At 38.4% G+C, this 22,315-nt stretch overlaps 2 protein-coding genes across 3 annotated transcripts in view; one reads left to right on the top strand and one right to left on the bottom strand.

Annotated features, from left to right (window-relative positions):
* LOC134803263 (zinc finger protein 260-like) overlaps nucleotides 1-6,708 on the top strand; it is a 98,620-nt gene extending 91,912 nt beyond the window's left edge. Inside the window, exon 10 of the mRNA XM_063776004.1 lies at nucleotides 5,874-6,708. Coding sequence (XP_063632074.1) covers nucleotides 5,874-6,601 — 728 coding nt within the window. The 3' untranslated portion in view covers nucleotides 6,602-6,708. The remainder of the gene's footprint in view (nucleotides 1-5,873) is intronic.
* An 8,262-nt stretch (nucleotides 6,709-14,970) lies between these two features.
* LOC134803276 (zinc finger protein draculin-like) overlaps nucleotides 14,971-22,315 on the bottom strand; it is a 52,933-nt gene continuing 45,588 nt past the window's right edge. Inside the window, exon 5 of one of the 2 annotated variants that reach the window (XM_063776038.1) lies at nucleotides 14,971-15,977. In XM_063776038.1, coding sequence (XP_063632108.1) covers nucleotides 14,977-15,977 — 1,001 coding nt within the window. In that variant the 3' untranslated portion in view covers nucleotides 14,971-14,976. Of the gene's footprint in view, nucleotides 15,978-20,184; nucleotides 21,539-22,315 lie in introns of those variants that run through there. The other variant, XM_063776030.1, reaches the window with a different exon arrangement.

Genomic DNA, 22,315 nt, shown 5'->3' with positions numbered 1-22,315 from the left:
TTCCATGAAAGACGGTTTATTTACTTACCGCAATTTTTTCGCAAGACAACTACAACGGTACCTATTTTTACTTATGTTTTATGAAGTACGTATTGTGTACTTTCAGAAATAACAAAATTTCCAAGTAACCCAAAAGCACCCTTCATGTAGCTATTTTATTTACTATTCTCGTATTTGAAATGAAAGTTCCCATTCTGTCTTTCATCCCTTTTTCCTTAGTTCAATGTTTACTAGTAGCAAACACATATGTAACTTCGTATAAGATGAATAAAGTCTAAGGAAAAAACGGGCCTCGGAAATCAAGAAAAAGTCATTCTCGGATAGATGGCGCACACACCTTTAGCCTATGCTCGACTAGATGGCGTGACGACACCATTTCATATTTAACAATTTTAACACATAGATATCAGTGAATGAACATGGGTCAAAATGATATAAAAATAATAAAATCATTTATCCATATATATACATTTTTTTGATAATTTTATACGTTTTCATTTTGAGTTTTAGTCGTTTGTCTATAGATGGCAGTAAATTTACTGTGACTACAAAATTTACTATGTCAGGACCCCTCTATACTATCTATTCTCTTTGCTAGTAGGTAACGGCACCAATCATACAGTGATCGGCAGAGTTGATGTCTAACGGGGTTAATGACCTCAATCATTATGCTAATACTGATATGCCGCGGGAATTCCGGAATTCGTGTTGTATTACTTCCTTCTACAATGTTTCTAATTTTAATAAGTTAAAAATTATATTACAGTATAATAAATAGAATAATGAACAATGAACATGGGTCAAAATGATATAAAAATAATAAAATCGTTTATCCATATATATACATTTTTTTGATAATTTTATACGTTTTCATTTTGAGTTTTAGTCGTTTGTCTATAGATGGCAGTAAATTTACTGTGACTACAACATTTACTATGACAGGACCCCTCTATAATATCTATTCTCTTTGCTAGTAGGTAACGGCACCAATCATACAGTGATCGGCAGAGTTGATGCCTAACGGGGTTAATGACCTCAATCATTATGCTAATACTGATATGCCGCGGGAATTCCGGAATTCGTGTTGTATTACTTCCTTCTACAATGTTTCTAATTTTAATAAGTTAAAAATTATATTACAGTATAATAAATAGAATAATGAACAGGGGTGAAGGTTTTACAATGAACTTTAAATCACAACATGCGAACTTAATGGTCCAAGGAATGAAACTAGGGGTCACAAAACCGTGCGTATTTTAGAAAACCGGTTTTTCGGTTTTTGTGAAACTGCAAAACCGGGTTTCCGGTTTTTTCGGTGATTTCGATTTTACGTATAATTCGTAAAATAAGCAAGTATTTTTAGGATCAATAATGCTTTGATATTAAGTCTTCCAAGACATTTCTATTTACATACTTTATACCAAGACCATATCGATAAATCAATCCAAATCCATCAATGAAGTATTTCACTAACTCAGCAATTCTAAAACGGAATGCCTAAGCAAAATATCATTTGGTAGCTGAGTTGTCTGAAGTGTTTAATATCGTGGGCTTCTTCGCTTCGAGCGACGGCTGCTGCTGCTGGTTTTGAATGGAATGGTCGATGTAGTCTGTAACGACGCTCGTCCATTCTTTTTTCAGGACAGGCTTGAAAGTCATGTCACCTCCTGCATCAAGAAGTAAAGTGGCCGAGGTCCTTCGGAAGCAGTGGCCAGTATTAGACGTGCGCGCCGGTCGAAAAAAATCGGGCGGCGGCGCGCCACGAAAAAATCCACGGCGGCGGCGTAACGCCGGCGGCGTGGGATTTTCAACTTTTCAATATTAAATCGTATATAATGAAAAGCCACGCTTAACCCTTAAATCGACAAGGGAAAAAAATCTCAAAAAACTGTGTTAGTATCATTTTTTTGTGTTATTATCTTATTATGTGCTTTCACCCAGCAGATGGGATCTGCAGTCAGCCCCAAAACAGTTAAAGAAAAAGAAAAAAATAAAATACCAACCTGACTGTAGAACAAACGAAGCTTAAATAATAATAAAATCTTATTATGTGGTTGTTTATTGTAGAAAAATCATAAAAATCATCTATTTATAATAGTTTCGAAAAAACATAGGTACCTATGTCAAATATGTTGGATGTTGCCAGGTTCAGTGTAAATAAAAAGATACGCCGCATAATGTAAGACGTCCAGTATTTTGCCGAGTATACATACCATAGGTACTTTATGTGTATAAGGTTTTTTTTGTCAAATTCATGTTTTTTTAAATAAATATAGAATAATTGCATTTTTTAATTACAGATACACTTACTGATAATGTCAAGTCAACTTATGTTAATATGAATTTAAGTAAAACTCATTTTTTTTTCAAAAACTATATAGCTCGTAGGTGGTAAAATTTTACCAGTCATTGACGTCATTTATTAAACTTAGCGGGGTATCGTAGGTTGCAGCAACATCTGAGCAATGGTTTTTACAATAATGCATGCAATTATATAAATATTTTCGTAAGAAAATTGTCAAATTAAATCGGGTCTGTCTCTTGATGTCTTGATGAACGCACAGGAAAAAAAATCCGTAAAAATATTTTTATCTATTTGGTTCATTACGTTGTAATACGACAAGTAATGACTTTTTAAAACGTTTTGTAACACCTAACATCCATCTGTTTAATTTATTTACCATAAAAATTACTAGAATATTTGATAATTTTACTCTTCGCATACTTGGCAATGTCCAACATACTGGACTTAGCAAAAGTGCCGTGTAATTGACAACGGTCAAAACACTGGACATTATACTTTGTAAATGTGTTTTACCCATACATACAACACATTTTTATGTATGATTTACATAAACTACTGCCACATAAGAAATAGTTAGTATGGTGTTGGTGCGACATAAAATAGTAGTAGAAATTAAATTATATAACCAAAAAATTTCCGTACTAAATTATTGCCATGTTTAAGTAAGTAAAGTATTTTACGTCAAAAATGTGTGAGTTACGTAGGAAGTGGCGCTCGCAATAATTTTCAACTATTTTTTATCGGACTATAACCTATTACATATTTTAACGCTGCATAATACTGTCTTTAAAAAAATATTCGGCGCGAATTTTAAACTACCGGCGGCGGCGGCGGCGCGCTGACTCCTTATGGCGGCGGCGCGCCGCGGCGGCGCGCACGTCTAGCCAGTATACAGCTCCGGGTTCGACAACTTCAAGTATCTCGCCACCGTTTTACCCATATTGCCAAACGAGTTGATCCCCACATTTTGGCCGGTGCATCTCCCTTTGTAATACGTTAGAAAAAAACGTTCATTCCTACAATCCTTTGGCCTGCCGTCGATGAATGTTTTCACAATGCGATAGTATTTACCAGTGACGGTAAATGTTCGGTCTAGTTTATTTTTAGTTTTCATTATATTGACTAGTAGCATTTCGTTGAAAGCGATGACGTCTTTGAACAGCAATCTTTGCAGTTCTTGTCTTCTGCAAGCACCTAGCACGCCGAAAATTACGGCAACCATAAGAAAGACTTCGTCAGGTGCTTTTCTGATAAATTTCTCAATTTCCGAAGGTGTAAATGTTTTTGACTTCTTAACTTTATACCCTTCCGACTTTTGCTTTAAAAACTGCAGTAGCTTGCCATAACTGGATATATCCGTCTTTTCATAAAGCTTCAATGTCGATTTGATCATAGAATACTCAGCCCATAACGTCGAAGGTGCATATTTAGTGCTCATATCCTGAAAATATGTCAGCAAGACGTTTTCTGAAAACGAAGATATATTTTCTTTCTTCCGCCATCCCATAAACTTAGTGTAACTTTTTTTGTAAAGCTTTTTAGTTCCATCTTTAATATTTTCTATTTCTGGTGGACTTGGCACATTGTCATTATCAATGATGTGTTTCTTTTCAACTAGTAAACGGCATATACATTTTTATTTACAATATTAATAACAAACTTAGAATAAAAAGTAACCTAAAATTAAAACTACCTACAAAACTAAAACTAATACCTAAAAAAAAAATATAGAACTACCTACAAAACTAAAACTAAACCTAAAAAAAAAAACCTAAAAATCTATATCTAGAGAGGGCCCCTGGGGCATAGTGCCAAGAATGCTGGCAGCATTTCCTCGCTGGATCGCAACGCTTATGCGTTGAGCGAGGAAGCTGCCAGCTCTTTTGTCCCCAGAGACCTCAACAAGCAAAATATTATATGACAACGGTGTTGACATAGTCCTCCTTCTGGAAACACACACCGCTGATGATGCCGAACTCGCTAAACGAGGTACAATACCGGGATTTGATTTGGTAGCGGCATTATACCATAAACAATATATAACTTCGACATACGGCCGGTCTTCTCTTACTGCCCTGGTCAACGTGATTTCAAATAACATGGATGGCAACAACATCACCACCACGATTATTAAAATCGGCAAAACGCGGATACGCAATATATATAAGCTTCCACGTAGCTGCTGGTGTTCTCCACGCCTTCATTACTTGGAGCATCCATCTCTTTACATTTGAGACTTGAATAGCCACCATACCAGCTGGGGATATAGGAAATCTGACGCCAACGATGAGGCGATCATGGACTGGGCAGATAGGAACCACACTGTTTTAGTAGTTTCTAAAAAAGGCAAAGGAACGTTCAAATCAGCTCGATGGAGAAATGACTACAACCTGGACCCAGTCTTCACAACAAGAGCAATAGACGGTACCCCAGTGGCCGCCGAGCGGTACGTGCTAGCGGATTTTCCACACTCTCAACACCGCCTAGTATAAGTTGTCATAGGTCTGAAAATACCGATGGTTGAGTCGTATCCTGCCTAACACCACATCGCGGAACTTTGCTTATGCTGATGAACTGCCCCTTGTGACAGAAAAAGACAGCTTGGAACAAAATACCCTGGAAAAGGACCTGGATGTATTAGATGACTATTTCTCTCGGTGGCGTTTGTGCCCCAGCACTGCCAAGACAGAGGTGCCCTGCTCTCACCAGTGCAACAATCTAGCCAACAAGGAGCTGAGAGTAAAATTCAGGAGCAATCTTCTCCGACGCAACTTCCTTCCTAAATATCTCCGAAGCATCCTGGATTGAAGCCTTAACTTCAAGGAGCACCTAAGCAGATAGTTTTGCAGATAGGCATCTGCAAAACTGGGCAAATAGATAATTATAATGTTGGAGACTAAAAAGCTGTTAATTTATACAAATGTATTGTTTTTTTTTTTTATTAGCTCTCCAAAATAATTAAACAATGTATATAAAACAGTAAAATCGAAAAACTCGAAAAAGCCGGTTTTATTAAAGTGAAAACCCGGTTTTTGCAATTGGCTGTAAACCCGGTTTTTACGATTTCGGTGAAACCGGGTTTGTGACGCCTAAATGAAACCAATCAAACTTGAGAGAACATTTAGAGTATTTTTAACCTTTGACACAGAATAAATAATAGTACTAGGTACAGAAGGCTCACTCTCTAACAAAACGCGTCTGTTACGATCAGCACAGATATGGCCGCTAGGTGGCGACAGCGCCACGCGCGGCTTATTCCAAACCCCAAAATTGGGGCCGAACGGATGTACTTTTAGCTATCTGTAGCAAAGCGACGAAATGCCGGGGGCACTAGAGGCCTTGGTCACTTTTTCTTAGTATATGACAATTATTTCAGTTTATAATTTATATAGCAGTGTTTCTACTTGATAAAAACAAATTAAAATATTTTTCTGAAATGATTTAATTTGTTTAAATACTTTAGTGTGGAAACCGACATTTGTTCCCATCTAAACTATTTATCTTACATGAGCGAATTTGTAGTTTTTTTACAAATTCCATCTTAACATTCCGTTTTTTTTTGTTACAGTATCCATACAACCGAAATACCGAGATTTTATCAAGGTCATCAATGGAAAGAAACCGAAGTACGCGTGCCGAATCTGCGATTATGAGATGAAGAATCGGGCACGGCTAACACTTCACATCCGCTCGAGTCACATTCCGCAACTGACCTGCCCTAAATGCGGCGATATCTTCCCTGACCAAAACCTATTACAAGCCCATACATCCCAGCCGCACCGAACAGAGTATCCATGTCAATCATGCGAACTAATTTTTCCCACCCATGCAAAGCTAATGTATCATAGAAAACATAACCACACCCAAATACAATGTTCTTTTTGTCCCGATGTGATATTCTACACAAGTAAAGAGCGAAGGATACATATGTTCAAGTTTCACGAAGACCGCCTGCCGACGTGTGGAGTGTGTGGTCTCAAAACCATCTCACAGGGTCAGATAGATAAACACCAACGGAAGGTGCATTTGAAGGAGAAGAATGTGGCATGTCCTGTTTGCAACTATCAATGCTACGACAATCCGCAGTTGAAGAAACACATGATAAGACATAAAGTTGACAAGGTGTACTCGTGCAGGTTTTGTAAGAAGACGTTCCCGCGGCAGTCGACGTGTCGGATACACGAGATGATACACACAGGGGAGAAAAATAAAGTGTGCGAGTTGTGTAATGCATCGTTTGTTCAGAAAGCGAGTCTGAACTACCATATGCTGAAACATCATCCTGATCATGTGTAGTTCCGATTTTTTTTTTTGCAACAAATCGCCAGATGACAACCAAAATTCACTAATCCTACCACAAGTTCAGGGCGATCGTGAACCGTACTAGTATTGAAAGAAGGTTGATTTTTACTTAATTAAGTTTTTGCAATAGGGGGTATTACTGCAATGTTCTACCGCCACAGTGGTAGCGCCTTTAGTAAACCATTGAGTAACTTATACATACTGTGCCTTAAACAGTGTTTTGACAAGTTTTCACATACAATAAAATATGACATTGATGCGTCAAGGCGGTTTGTTTACAAAGGGCCTACCGGGAAATGCGAAATTTAATTATCTGCCTCTTTATCGCTCGAATACGCAAGAGTGATAGAGATGTTAGATAACGAAATTTCGATTTTCTTGTTTCGCGGTAGACCCCTAGATTGTGATGGATTGTGGTAGTGGCGCCCCCTACGCAGTGTTTCGCGTAATATTCCCTATTAGCAAAGACATATGTAACTTCGTATAAGACGAATAAAGTCTAAGGAAAAAACGTGCCTCGGAATTGAAGCAAAAGTCATTCTCGAATAGATGGCGCACACACCTTTAGCCTATCCTCGGCTAGATGGCGTGACGACACCGTTTCATATTTAACAATTTTAACACATAGATATCAGTGAATGAACATGGATCAAAATGATATAAAAATAATAAAATCATTTATCCATATATATACATGTTTTGATAACTCTATACGTTTTCATTTTGAGTTTTAGTCGTGTGTCGATAGATGGCAGTAAATTTACAGTGACTACAAAATTGACAATGACAGGACCCCTCTATACTATCTATTCTTTTTGCTATTAGTGAGTTTTGGTTGTCACTTGACGAAATTCAAACCCAGGTTCTGAATGTGAAATATGTTAGAGCATGTTGGAAGCATACAATTTTGTAGATACGATGTGGTGACATCATAGGTACATATAATAAATTAGTTTTATTAATACAATGAGGACGGTGCTGTTTGTAACCTTGAACAAAGAGGATTAGAAGAAGAGAGTTACTGTCATGGTAAATTATGTAGCTACAGTTCATTTACTGCCATCTTTCGACAGAAGATTAAACCTGTTTGAACGCCATTTGACTTTGATCCTTATTCTTTAACTGATATGTGTTAACTTTTTAAATTTTAATATTCACGCCATCTACTCGAGCATAGGCTGAAGGTTGTGGCGCCATCGCTCGAAAACATGGAACCATACCTTTGGCCTATAGTCGAGTAGATGGCGTGAATATTATATTTAATAAGTTAACACATATCACTGAAAGAATAAGGATCAAAGTCAAATGGCGTTCTAACAGTTTTATGTTCTGTCGAAAGATGGCAGTAAATTTACAGTGGCTACATAATTTACTTTAAAGATAAAGATAAAAAATAGTTTATTCAAGTAGGCATATTACAATGCGCTTATGAACGTCAAATAAACCTTTACCGGCTCCAACCGTACACCTCTTCCACCACCTCGGATAAATTGTACTTTTGAGCGCATATTGAATGAATGATAACAAACGTCTAAAGTCTTAATTTTTGTAAGCTAAATTTTTTGTTTCAATAAATACATTCACGGGGCCATTGCTTTTTTTGAAAAGTTCAACGTAAACGGCTCTGCGGTGTATTGAGTGTCCTGTACGCTACTTAACCTAGGTAGTTTAGTAGCCCAATTATATACATATAGTCTGACAAAAAATTCGGGCAAGTGCGAGTCGGACTCGCGCACGAAGGGTTCCGTACCATATAAAAAAAAAACAAAAAAAAACGGTCACCCATCCAAGTACTGACCACTCCCGACGTTGCTTAACTTTGGTCAAAAATCACGTTTGTTGTATGGGAGCCCCATTTAAATCTTTATTTTATTCTGTTTTTAGTATTTGTTGTTATAGCGGCAACAGAAATACATCATCTGTGAAAATTTCAACTGTCTAGCTATCACGGTTCGTGAGATACAGCCTGGCGACAGACGGACGGACGGACGGACAGCGAAGTCTTAGTAATAGGGTCCCGTTTTACCCTTTGGGTACGGAACCCTAAAAAGAGTAAAAATTAAAAAGTGGCAATATACCGTAATGTCGTCCCTTTTAAATCGATCTACATAAGAAAACGGGACGACACTACAGTATTGCCACTTTTTAATTTCTACTCTTTTTTGTCAGACTATACTTTCAGGCCTAATAAGTACAGCGCGTGTCGCAAAATAAAATCTCTAAGTTTAAGACTAACTTTTTTGCGACACTTTTAATATATCGTCGGGTGACAAGCAAAAGTCACTAAGTACCACCACAAGTTCATAGCCATAGTGCAGCACTAGCGCCACATTACCCTTATTTCTTTCTTTCTCGCACTAGGCCATTTAAACAATTAACTACTTCTTTACTCTTAACTTTTCTTACTATATCCTCATGTTTTTGTTATGTTTTATGGCGGTATGCTCATAAATTTGTACCATACCATATTACCATATTAGGGGTCATCCATTAATTACATCACACGTTTAGGGGGGGGGAGGGGGTCATGAAAATGTGACATGTTGTGACAAGGGGCAGAGGGGAGTCACAAACTTTGTGACGTCACTTTAACTTCATCAGTAACCAAAATTTTATTTTAATCATTTTATTTACTGTACAGTTCAAAAACAAGTTTTTGGAACGATAATCGTTTTTATTGGTTAAATTTTTTTTCATAATCAGTTTTGGGTTATAAATTTACTTATATTTTGACAAAAAATTAATAATACTTAATTCGATTTGCCGATTTCGTTGAAAAAATGTGATGTCACACCAGGGGGGGAGGGGTTTGCCAAATGTGACCAAGTGTGTCAAGGAGGGGGGGAGGGGTCAAAAAACCTTGAAATTCGTGTGACGTAATTAATGGATGACCCCTTAGTACTAAAAGAAGGTCGATTTTTGGTTAATTTTTTTTAGTAATTAGTGATTTGCTTGTCACCTGTCGATATGTAAGTGCGCCCAAGTGGAGGATTTTTTTAAATAATAATTATAGGAGGCAAACGAGACAATACGCCTGATGGTAAGCAATTGCCGTCGCCCATGGATATCTGCATCACTAGAGGGGTTGCAAATACGTAGCCGGATTTAAGAAGGGAGTAGACACGCTCTATATACCTAATTATACATATTCCCTTGCCTCCTACCTATATCATTAAAAAACTTAGAAATAGGGGGTATTACTGCAATGTTCTGCCGCTAGAGTGCAGCACTAGCTCCTCTAGTAAACCATAGAATAACTTACACACACTGTGCCTTAAACTGTTTTTTGACAAGTTTACACACAATAAAATATGACATTGATGCCTATCGGGAAACGCGAAAATCGAAATTTAGTTATCTGCCTCTTTATCGCTCGAATAAGCAAGAGTGATAGAGAGGGTAGATAACGAAATTTCGATTTTCTTGGTTCGCAGTAGAATAGTGGTAGTGGCGCCTCCTACGCAGAGTTTCGCGTAATATTCCGTATGGTGTAGATAGATACTCGATCGTACTACCTAGCATAGAAACATAATGAACCAGTGCGTGTCTCTGTTGCGCCGCTCTCCTGAAGATATTCTTTGCTGAACTTTGACCATCGACCAACCGGTCGTTTTTGTCGCACAATATGGCGTCTGGGCAAACGTAGCGTAGGACGCCCTCCGGCCAGATGGCGGGATGACTTGCACAGGAGGGCCGGCAGCGACTGGATGCATAAAGCGGCAGACCGGGCCACGAGGCGTAACTTGGGAGAGGCCTGTGTCCAGGAGTGGACTGAAACGGGCTGATGATGATGATGATGAATATGGCCTATATAAAACTATGTGACAAAGACCAAAAGTTGGGGAATCAGTAGGACAACAATATTAATATACTTACTGAGTTATACAGAAATTAATTGGTTTATTAGAAAACACATCCCCCCCCCCCCCCCTGAGGGCGCCACTGGACGATGCCCTCTAAAGTCTCACGAACCGTCACGATCCTATAGTTAATTTTTTTAGCATTAGAAAGAAGGTAAGCGATCTTGACATGTCTTTTAATTGAAAAACGCTTTTTAAAAATCAGTAACTATCACTTATGAAAGCAGAAGAATATAAATGATCGTATTAGATTCATAATTGTTGTTACATATTTTTAAAACGTGTGTGTTCAATTAAAAGATATGTTTACCTTTTTTCAAATGCTATAAAAACGAACTATAGCCGCCGCCATACAATCAAAAGCGCTCTCATTTTAAGAAGACATTTCGACAACAAATAACATGTAATTTGACATGAACATTCAAGTAACGTATAACTATGCGGGACTAATTTTCTTTGCGAAAAGATGTTATAAAAATCTAATAGAGAATCTAATTTATTTGTAACACTTAAAGGATGTGTGAGTGTGACTCTTAAAGGATGACACACGCTAGAACGGGCCCGGGCCGAGGCATCCGACACTTCAGTTTTCTATAGAAAGCAGCACGTAATCACCGCCACCTGTCTTAGAAACAGAAATGTCGGGCGCCCCGGCCCGGGCCGTTGTTCTAGCGTGAGTCCTCCTTAATATTGTACCTACTCTATTACAAGAAGGGCAACTAAAGTCTATTTTTTTATTCGGTAGACTAAAATGACATTTCCTAGTATGAACATAAAATGTCATTTCATAGTATGAAATGTCATTTTAGTCTACCGAATAAAAAATAGACTTTAAGTACTGTACCGAATAAATACAAGTATCTATGGAATGCTAATAGAATAAAACCTGCCAAGTGCGAGTAGAACTCGCGTTCCAAGGGTTCCGTATATTACACAATTTTTAACAATCAGTGCCGAATTAAGATATTTTGATGCCCTAAGCATTTCTAGGTGCCCCCTCTTCCTAGGGTCATCAAGATTACATTGATTTTTTGGTAAATTGAGAGAAGTTCATTGCCGCATTACAGCTGAGAATGGAAATCAGTCACATCATTTTATCACGAAAATTGACAGTGCCGCAGCAGTAATGTTGCAACAGAGTACCTAATAAATGCTGTTGCAGTCGCCACCCGAATGTCACCTTTATCATAGCTTAGAAAGTAATAGAAACGCGAGCGAAGCGAGCGCGGAAATTTTTCGATATAAAAACGCAATATGATAGACAGTTGTACATTTTTACTTTTAGTATGGAAATCAGTCACATCATTTTATCACGGAAGTTGACAGTACTGCAGCAGTAACGTTGCAACAGAGTAATGTTGCTGCAGTCGCCACCCGAATGTCACCTTTATCATACCTTATAAAGTTATTGAAAACGCGAGCGAAGCGAACGCGAAAATTTTTCGATATAAAAACGCAATTTTAGTTATAGTCCCAACCAGGCGCGAATCCAGGATTTCATACAGAGAAGGGATGGGACAGTTTTCTATCAGCCTAGCTTCGCATAGGGCTCGATATTTAAGGGTCTCAGCGAGGTTGTTTTCATGCATAAAATATGCAAGAAAGCAGAGAGCTTGGAATTGAATTGGCGAAGTGTGAGAAAGGCAGTAGGCCCAGCTGCGAAAGAGGAAAGCTTGGATTTGGATCCACGCCCAAGTGTAATTAAGGCAGAAGATCAACTTTGCCGTAAGGCAGAAGGCCTCGCATAAGACCTAACGCCGAACCGCAAAAGAGTGGGTTGAAATCGAATCTATGCATGTAATCACGACTCTTCTACTGCTACCGATTGTTTCCCAAAGAATTACGCGCCATTATTTTTGCAAATTAGCTTTTGGACAGCTAAAAAAATCGTGTGGTAAAAACGATGTGTCTGTCCCTAATTTAAAAATTTGTTCACCTTTTTCAACCTGGCATTTTGGTGCCCCTCCTGAACGTGGTGCCGTAAGCACGTGCTTGTTTTGCTTATTGGTTACAAAGTCTTTATTAATTCAACCATTAAAGTCGACGAGTACAAAAAACTTTGAGCTAGCTCTCAATTTAACATATTTTTTTAAACATTATTTTTAATTTGACCTTACAATTACTCGTAAGTAGGTAAGACCGTTAAATATTTAAAATGATTATCTTATCAGAAAATTATCACCAATTACTCTAAGAAAACTACTACTCTAAGTAATCCGGCACTGTTAACAATGTATTTTTTATGTGAAACGTGAGTGAAATCTCTTTAAAAAATCCGTAGGGGTCGGATCAAAAACTGTAATTAAGTCCGACTCACGCTTGACTGTACATTTCTAATAGGTTTTCCTGTCATCTATAGGTATAGACCTATTTTATGTATTTTTTTTTTAATTTAAGACTTAGTAGTTTCGGAGATAAGGGGGGGGGAATGGTCATTTTTTGCCTATTTTCTTGAATAACTTCTAAACTGTTTATTCGAAAATTATAAAAAAAATATATGTGAGATCCTTACAATAAGCTCTTTCATTTGATATGTAACATGATATAGTTTGAAAAATTAATTTTTTTCATTTTTTCATTTACCCCCCAAAAGTGGCCCCCATGTTTAAAATTCATTTGTTTACGTTACATGTCCGTATTTGGGTCACAAACTTACATATGTGTACCAAATTTCAACTTGATTGGTCCAGTAGTTCCGGAGAAAATCGGCTGTGACAGACGGACAGACAGACAGACAGACAGACAGACAGACGCACGAGTGATCCTATAAGGGTTCCGTTTTTTCCTTTTGAGGTACGGAACCCTAAAAAATAGACTTTAAGTACTGTACCGAATAAATACAAGTATCTATGGAATGCTAATAGGGTATCGTATGTTTTCGGAAACTTTCGTATTTGTCATGCTATTCAATCAACCTCAGTAGTTTTTGTACCGAGACTGACTGTAATAGCAAGACACGTTCGTACGTTTCCGTGAAAATACGATGGAAAATAATTATGCACTACATCTGTCGGGACAATGACCAAAGCTTATCTCCGGCAGTTTGATAATACTTACTGATAGCTTCACATTCGACGTTCAAATCTCGATACCAACGCTGGTTTGGAATGTAGTCGGGATCTCGGGATAGCGGTGATCTTGCAGCGTGTTTCAAAATGGACTATTCATTTTTTTACCCGACTACGGCAACGCAAAAGGAGGGTTATGATTAGCATTAGAAATAAGGTAAGTAAACAATCTTGATGTGTCTTTTAATTGAAAAACACGTTTAAAAATAAGTCACGGCGGTATCGTCTTGAGTCGTCCCATTAGTTTTTCGTCAAGTTCTTAAATTAGTCCTATTCTGCTTTCGTCACTCATGCTACATTCGTCACAATCGTCGGTGGCTTTCAATGTAGAATGAGTGACGAAAGCAGAATAGGACTAATTTAAGAACTTAACAAAAAACGAATGGGACGCCCCAAAACGATACCGTCACGGCAAATAGAGTCTGGCTAATGAAGGTTGAACCTGAAAAAACGCGGCAGTTTGAAAAAATCTGTAGCAGGAGGCTCTTAGATTACCAAGATTGCATCATTTTTATACTTATTATGATTTATACACTATGAAAATCATAAAAAGTATAAATATAATGCAATCCTTGTAATCAAAGCGCCTCCTGCTACAGATTTTTTTAAATTACCGCGTTTTTCCAGGTTCAACTTTCATTAGCCAGACTCTATGTAACAATTATGAATCTAATACGATAATTTATATTCTTCTGTTTTCGTAATAGTTACTGATTTTTAAAAAGCGTTTTAAATTAAAAGACATGTCAAGATCGCTCACTTTCTTTCTAATGCTAAAAAAACGAACTATAGGTAAGGTGAAGGTATTCGGGTAATTCCGACTACTTCAATATGTCGGATCGTTCGGAAAATCAGCCGTAATTCCATCCTAATAGAGTCCATTTTTGGAATAACCCGACCTTAATATAAATATCTCTTCTAGTGGAATGTCATACTTAAATCAAAATATAAATGTATTTGTATGAACGAAGGAGTTTGTACTTTAACTTTTTTTTAAACAGTTAGTCTTCTAACTGCTATACGTACCTATAGAGACCCCCCCAATCTAACTTTGCACTAACTTGAACAAAACAAAGTGAGGAGGCTTCATTTATTATAATATTAAAGTCATGTTTCATAGAAATTTGACATTAATGACGACAGTGCCACACTTTGTTATTTCAAATGCCATGCAGAGTTAGTTTGGTCTCACTCTAGAATCTACACTCATTTACATAAATATAAATAAAGATATAGGTAAAGCCTGACCAAGAATATATGATCACGCGCCATGTTGCGGAATTTCACTGGAACTATTTTTTTCATACTATACTGAACTGTCACTCCAAAGAGTAAAGTAAGTATATGTATGTCACCCTATACATGAGAATAACAGCGCCCTCTTGACAATGATCATATATTACTGGTCAGGCTTTATATATTAGGTATTGAGTACCTAATTTTATAATTTCAAAGGATTTGATGTTTTTGGACTCCGTCTCTGCATCAAATGGAATGTTTTAGTATGGACCGTAAGCGACCTTTGGTTATCGAACGTCTTGGTGCAAGCCTGACAGTGCAGGACTACCGGCTTCACCCCATGAACCTTCACTTCGTGGTCGTTCTTCTTAGTGTAATCTGTGAATTTTTCCCCACAGTATCCGCATTTGTTCCTTTTATTCATCAGAACGTGGACGTTCCGTTCGTGTTCCTGCATACGTAACTTAGCATCGAACACTTTAGGGCAGTAACGGCAGCTATAGTCACCAGTGATATGCCTGTAACTATGCGCCTGTAATATCCGCTTAGTAACAAACCCAGCCCCGCATATTTCGCAAATGCAGTTCCTGTAATGCTCGTTCATGTGCGCTAACAACACTTTAAAATTACTAAATTCTGCTGAACACTCGACGCAACTATGCAAGTTAGATTCGAATCTAAACGGGACTAAATGGTTCTTTAAATCTGTGATTATAGGACGGTCGTGAGCGACTTTCAAGTGCTCCATTAAGTGTCCTAATTCCCTTATAGTCGAGGAGCACATGTTGCATCGAAGTGCCGTTATGTCCAGCTTTACGATGAAACCTACGATGGACTCGCCTTTCATGTAGTTAGCTTTAGTCGTGTCGTCGTGGGAGGTTATAGTATGTTGCTTCAAATCTGCTGGATCGCGGTACTGGTCGCTGCAGAAACAGCAAGCATACCCCACGCTCCCTCGACAGCGAATTGGCGTCGCATTCGAGCAAAGTAGGATTTCCTTTAGATTAGCTTGGTGTTTGTGAGCTTCGTTGAGTTTCTTAAACGAGACATTAACGGGTGCCGGCTTAATTTCTATAATCTTGCATCGTTTCTTCCGAGGTTTCTCTGTCTTTGGACTTATGACGATCGTTTTCAGTTTAGAAGATTTGGTGTTCTTACCCTCACGGGGTGCGATCATGGATCTCCGGAGCTTCCATCCCACACCTATGGAAATAGAAATCGGCATTAGAATACCAAATGCGTTACATTTCACATATATTAATTAAGTATTTCCTTGGTTGATGCTAGTAGTTGCCTCTTCTGTTGTTAACTTTTACCGTGCAGAAATGAAGACGCCTTGAAGGACCGAAACTAAATCGAGAGTGAGTCGAGAGTAGGTAATCTTTTACCCGTTTGGGCCGTTTTTATGTACCTCTTTAAAAGTGCCCACAGATTACCAGTTCGCCGGACGATATCAGCCTGTCAGTTGTTCGGAGCTGTCAAATGTTGCGTTTAACTGACACGCCGATATCGTCAGGCGGACTGGTAATCAGTGGGCCTCTTAAAATATTGCTATTTTTAGTCGCTGACACGTCATTTCTTAAAATAAGACAAATTGATCATAGAACAGAGTTAAGGCAGATATATTATAATAGTAATTTATAATAACATTAAAGGAGACATTTATTTACATTACTTAAATATTAATACAAAACCAAAGTAAATCACATTTCCTCTCCGTGTTTAGATCTCATATGCCCCCTCCAGCTACATTTCTGCACAAACGTCATTTCACAGTGTTCACATTTAAATCGACGATCGTCTGCGTGTATCCTCATGTGCTCCCGCAGCGTACTCTTCCTACCGTACGATTTGTTGCAGATCACACAGTGGAAGTCTCTCTGCCCTGTGTGCGTTAGCATATGGTTCTTTACCTCAGGCGTGGAAAAAAACATTTTATCGCATTCAGGACACTTGTGCCGTTTCTCCATCATATGGAAGGTCCGCTTGTGGATGGCTAGATATTTATGGCTTTTAAAAGGCTTTTCACACGCCGGACACCTGATCTCAATTGCGGGTTTGCCGTGGACATTGACCATATGGATATTTTTGGCTATAGTCCCATTGAAGCGCTCGTTGCAGTAATCGCACTTGTTACGTTTGTTGAACCCTAGATGTACGGATTTTTCGTGCTCTTTCAATTTGAGGTCGTTATTGAAAACTCGCTGACATGTCTCGCATTTGTGTTCCCCATTAGCGTGTTGGCGGACGTGGTTCTGCAAGCTCCTCTGGTTTACGTATCCGCTGCCGCAAGTGTTACATACGAAGTTAGGGATATGTATGTTCATATGGTGAACCAACGTTTTGAAATTGTGGAATTCGTGATCGCAGTTCACGCATTTCAGATCTGTCCTGTTAGTGTCGAATTTAAAGGGTACCATGTAGTTTTTATCAACTGTATGTATCGTTTCTGAATGTTCTTTTTTTAAATGCTCCATTAACTTCTCGATGCTGTGGATTTCGCACTGGCAAAGTTTGCATTGCAAGTCTGTTATATCCACTCTTATTATTAGTTGCGCGATGTCCCGGCCAAAGTAAGCGTTCTGTCCAGTGGGATGTTTCTCTGCTGTATGCCTTTTCAGAGCCGCAGTGTCATCAAATCGTTCAGGGCAACAGCAGCAGGTATACCATTTGCCGTGCAGTCTTAAGGGTGTGGCGTTCGAACACCTCATTATAGTGCGGAGATTCTGGATATGCAAATCAAACTCATTAGGTTTTTTGTTTGTGTCACTTTTAGATACAGATTTATCAGTTGACCCTGTGCTTTGGAATCTACCTTTCTTCTTAGCTAGATTCTTATTTTTGTCAGTAGTTCGATCTTTCTTTAGTTTTTGTTCATCTTCTTGTGCCAAATCGACCTCGACTTTTACTTGGGAACTTCTTTCTTCAGGTACATCTGCAAAGATAAGTTTTGATTTACAAAGGCCACACATTTTCGCCACCTTCCTGCGTATATTAAAACACGTAAATCGGCTTATTATTATTTATTTTTCGTATTGTAGACATTTTTACACATATATCATACATTTTTTTTAAAGGAACAAGTAAATTGGGTACCAGGATCACACTTCTTCCCCGTGCTTGGATCGCATGTGCCCCCTCCAACTACATTTCTGAACGAAAGCTATTCCGCAATATTCACACTTGAATCTGCGATCATCAGCGTGTATTCTCATATGTTCCCTTAATGTACTCTTCCTACCGTATGATTTACTACAAATAATACATTGGAAGTCACGTTTCCCAGTGTGAGTTAACATATGTTGTTTCACTTCATGGGTAGAAAAGAACATTTTATCGCATTCTGTACATTTGTGCCTCTTCTCCATCATGTGAAACGTCCGCTTGTGGATGGCGAGGTATTTATGGTTTTTAAAGGTCTTTTCGCACGCAGGACACTTAACTTGGATCTCTGGCAATCCATGAGCTTTAATCATGTGTGCGTGTTTTGCTATATAGCCAACAAACCGTTGTTCGCAAAAGTCACATTTGTTTCGTTTGTTGAATCCCTGATGTACGGATCTCTCGTGCACTTTAAGTTTGGCGTCGTTATCAAAGATCCGCTGACATTTCTCACACTTGTGTTCTCCGTTGGCGTGCCTGCTCGCGTGGTGTTGGTAGCTTCGTTGATTGACGAAGCCGTTGCCACAAGAACCGCACACGAAGTTCGGATAATGCACATGCATGTGTTGAACTAACATCTTGAAATTATGGAATACATGTTCACAGATAACGCACGCTAGCTCATTGCCGGTATCGAATTTGAAAGGGATCATATAGTTTTTGATCCGTGTATGTATTCGTTGTGAGTGTTCTTCCCTTAAATGCTTTGTTAATTTCTCTAATTCACCGATTTTGGTATTGCAAAGGTTGCATTCTAAACCCGTTATATCAACTCTTATAATTAGTTCTGAAATGTTACGTCCGACGTTTGCCGCTTTTCCGTCTGGATGTTTCTCAACCGTGTGTTTTTTCAAGGCCGATGTTTTTTCATACCGTTCAGGGCAGAAACAGCAAGTGTACCATTTACCATGCATTCTCAGTGGTGTAGCATTAGAACACCTCATAATCGTTTGTAAATTCTGTAGATGCAAATCCAGTTCAGTAGTTCTTTTAAGAATGATTGATCTGTTAGTTCTGATGGCTGGATCATACCAAATCAGTCGGTTGTTTGTAGTTTTTTTATTTTTACTTTTAGCGCCTTTGTAATTGCCTTCTGTTCGTAGAATAACAATGTCTTCTACGCCGTGCTCTTCCAGTGATTCCACTTCCAGGTCAGAGTTGGTCTCGAGTTTTATTAACATGCTCCCGTCCTCGGAATCATCTGTAAAGACAAGTTTTGTTTTATTCTAGTGCTCAAATTTATCCTCTTCATGGCAACATCAACATGATACTCAAAGGATTACTTATTTAAAAGCCGAATGGCATTCCACATATAGAGTTTGGGAAATTAAATTTGTTTTCCATTTAAATTGGACACACTTCTCTTTTAAAAGTCAAGAATTTGTCACTTTTTAGTAAAATAAAACGATGCTAGTAAAACCATAATTATATGTATTATCTAAAAAAAAAATGGCATTGAAACAATTCATTTTCTTTTTATTTTCCTTTATTATGTGACATCTTCCCCATGCTTCGATCGCATTTGCCCCTTCCAACTGCATTTCTGTACGAACGCCATGTTGCAGTGTTCGCATTTACGAGTAAAACGACGATCGTTATTGTGAATCCTCATATGCTCCCTTAGAGTGGAGCGCCTGCTGAAAGCTTTAGAGCACACCGCGCATTGAAAAGCACGCAGCCCCGTATGGATTGACATGTGATGTTTCAAAGTGTGTTTTTGGAAGAATTTCATGCCACAGTCCGGGCAAGTCTGATCTTTCTCCATCAGATGAAATCCTCGCTTATGGTTCCTCAAACTCTTCGAACATGAAAACTTCTTATTACACACTGTGCATTTAAACTCTCGCTATTTAATCCCATGAAGTTAAGTGGTCCAACTTCCAACTCAGCTCAGCGAATTTTTCGCCACAGTAGCCATATTTGTTTCTTTTAATGCCGAGATGAACTGCTCGCGTGTGATTCTTCAGTTTAAGGGTGCTACTGAAGAGTTTGTTGCATTCCTTACATGTGTATTCGCCTATATTATGCCCGTGTTGGTGAGTTTTCATACTGTTCTTCCGTTTCGAACTTAAAGGAATGATTAGGCTTTTGGTGAGAGTGTGAAGTGGTTCTTCGTGTACTTTCATAAAATGTTCGGACAACTGTTCAAGTAGATCGATTTGATTGATCGATCGATCGATTATTCAAGTTTTGATTTACAAAGGCCACACATTTTCGCCACCTTTCTGCGTATATTAAAACACGTAAATCGGCTTATTATTATTAATTTTTCGTATTGTAGACATTTTTACACATATATCAAACATTTTTAAAAAGGAACAAGTAAATTGGGTACCAAGATCACACTTCTTCCCCGTGCTTGGATCGCATGTGCCCCCTCCAACTACATTTCTGAACGAAAGCTATTCCGCAGTGTTCACACTTGAATCTGCGATCATCTGCATGTATTCTCATATGTTCCCTTAATGTACTCTTCCTACCGTAAGATTTACTACAAATATTACATTGGAAGTCACGTTTCCCTGTGTGAGTTAACATGTGTCGTTTCACTTCACGGGTAGAAAAGAACATTTTATCGCATTCTGTACATTTGTGCCTCTTCTCCATCATATGAAACATCCGCTTGTGGTCGGCGAGGTATTTATGGTTTTTGAAGGTCTTTTCGCACGCAGGACACTTAACTTGGATCTCTGGCAATCCGTGAGCTTTAATCATGTGCACGTGTTTTGCTATATAGCCAACAAACCGTTCTTCGCAATAGTCACATTTGTTTCGTTTGTTGAATCCCTGATGTATGGATCTGTCGTGCACTTTTAGTTTGGCGTCGTTATCAAAGATCCGTTGACATTTCTCGCACTTGTGTTCTCCGTTGGCGTGCCTGCTCGCGTGGTATTGATAGCTCCGTTGATTGACGAAGCCGTTGCCACAAGAACCGCACACGAAGTTCGGATAATGCACATGCATGTGTTGAAGTAACGTCTTGAAATTATGGAATACATGTTCACAGATAACGCACGCTAGCTCATTGCCGGTATCGAATTTGAAAGGGATCATATAGTTTTTGATCTGTGTATGTATTCGTTGTGAGTGTTCTTCCCTTAAATGCTTTGTTAATTTCTCTAATTCACCGATTTTGGTATTGCAAAGGTTGCATTCTAAACCCGTTATATCAACTCTTATAATTAGTTCTGAAATGTTACGTCCGACGATTGCCGCTTTTCCGTCTGGATGTTTCTCAACCGTGTGTTTTTTCAAGGCCGATGTTTTTTCATACTGTTCAGGGCAGAAACAGCAAGTGTACCATTTACCATGCATTCTCAGTGGTGTAGCATTAGAACACCTCATAATCGTTTGTAAATTCTGTAGATGCAAATCCAGTTCAGTAGTTCTTTTAAGAATGATTGATCTGTTAGTTCTGATGGCTGGATCATACCAAATCAGTCGGTTGTTTGTAGTTTTTTTATTTTTACTTTTAGCGCCTTTGTAATTGCCTTCTGTTCGTAGAATAACAATGTCTTCTACGCCGTGCTCTTCCAGTGATTCCACTTCCAGGTCAGAGTTGGTCTCGAGTTTTATTAACATGCTCCCGTCCTCGGAATCATCTGTAAAGACAAGTTTTGTTTTATTCTAGTGCTCAAATTTATCCTCTTCATGGCAACATCAACATGATACTCAAAGGATTACTTATTTAAAAGCCGAATGGCATTCCACATATAGAGTTTGGGAAATTAAATTTGTTTTCCATTTAAATTGGACACACTTCTCTTTTAAAAGTCAAGAATTTGTCACTTTTTAGTAAAATAAAACGATGCTAGTAAAACCATAATTATATGTATTATCTAAAAAAAAAATGGCATTGAAACAATTCATTTTCTTTTTATTTTCCTTTATTATGTGACATCTTCCCCATGCTTCGATCGCATTTGCCCCTTCCAACTGCATTTCTGTACGAACGCCATGTTGCAGTGTTCGCATTTACGAGTAAAACGACGATCGTTATTGTGAATCCTCATATGCTCCCTTAGAGTGGAGCGCCTGCTGAAAGCTTTAGAGCACACCGCGCATTGAAAAGCACGCAGCCCCGTATGGATTGACATGTGATGTTTCAAAGTGTGTTTTTGGAAGAATTTCATGCCACAGTCCGGGCAAGTCTGATCTTTCTCCATCAGATGAAATCCTCGCTTATGGTTCCTCAAACTCTTCGAACATGAAAACTTCTTATTACACACTGTGCATTTAAACTCTCGCTATTTAATCCCATGAAGTTAAGTGGTCCAACTTCCAACTCAGCTCAGCGAATTTTTCGCCACAGTAGCCATATTTGTTTCTTTTAATGCCGAGATGAACTGCTCGCGTGTGATTCTTCAGTTTAAGGGTGC

This window comes from Cydia splendana, chromosome 26 (genome assembly GCF_910591565.1).
Source record: "Cydia splendana chromosome 26, ilCydSple1.2, whole genome shotgun sequence".
Lineage (NCBI taxonomy): Eukaryota > Metazoa > Arthropoda > Insecta > Lepidoptera > Tortricidae > Cydia > Cydia splendana.
The sequence above is the reverse complement of the archived record's forward strand: the minus strand, read 5'-3'. Positions and strand labels throughout refer to the sequence as shown.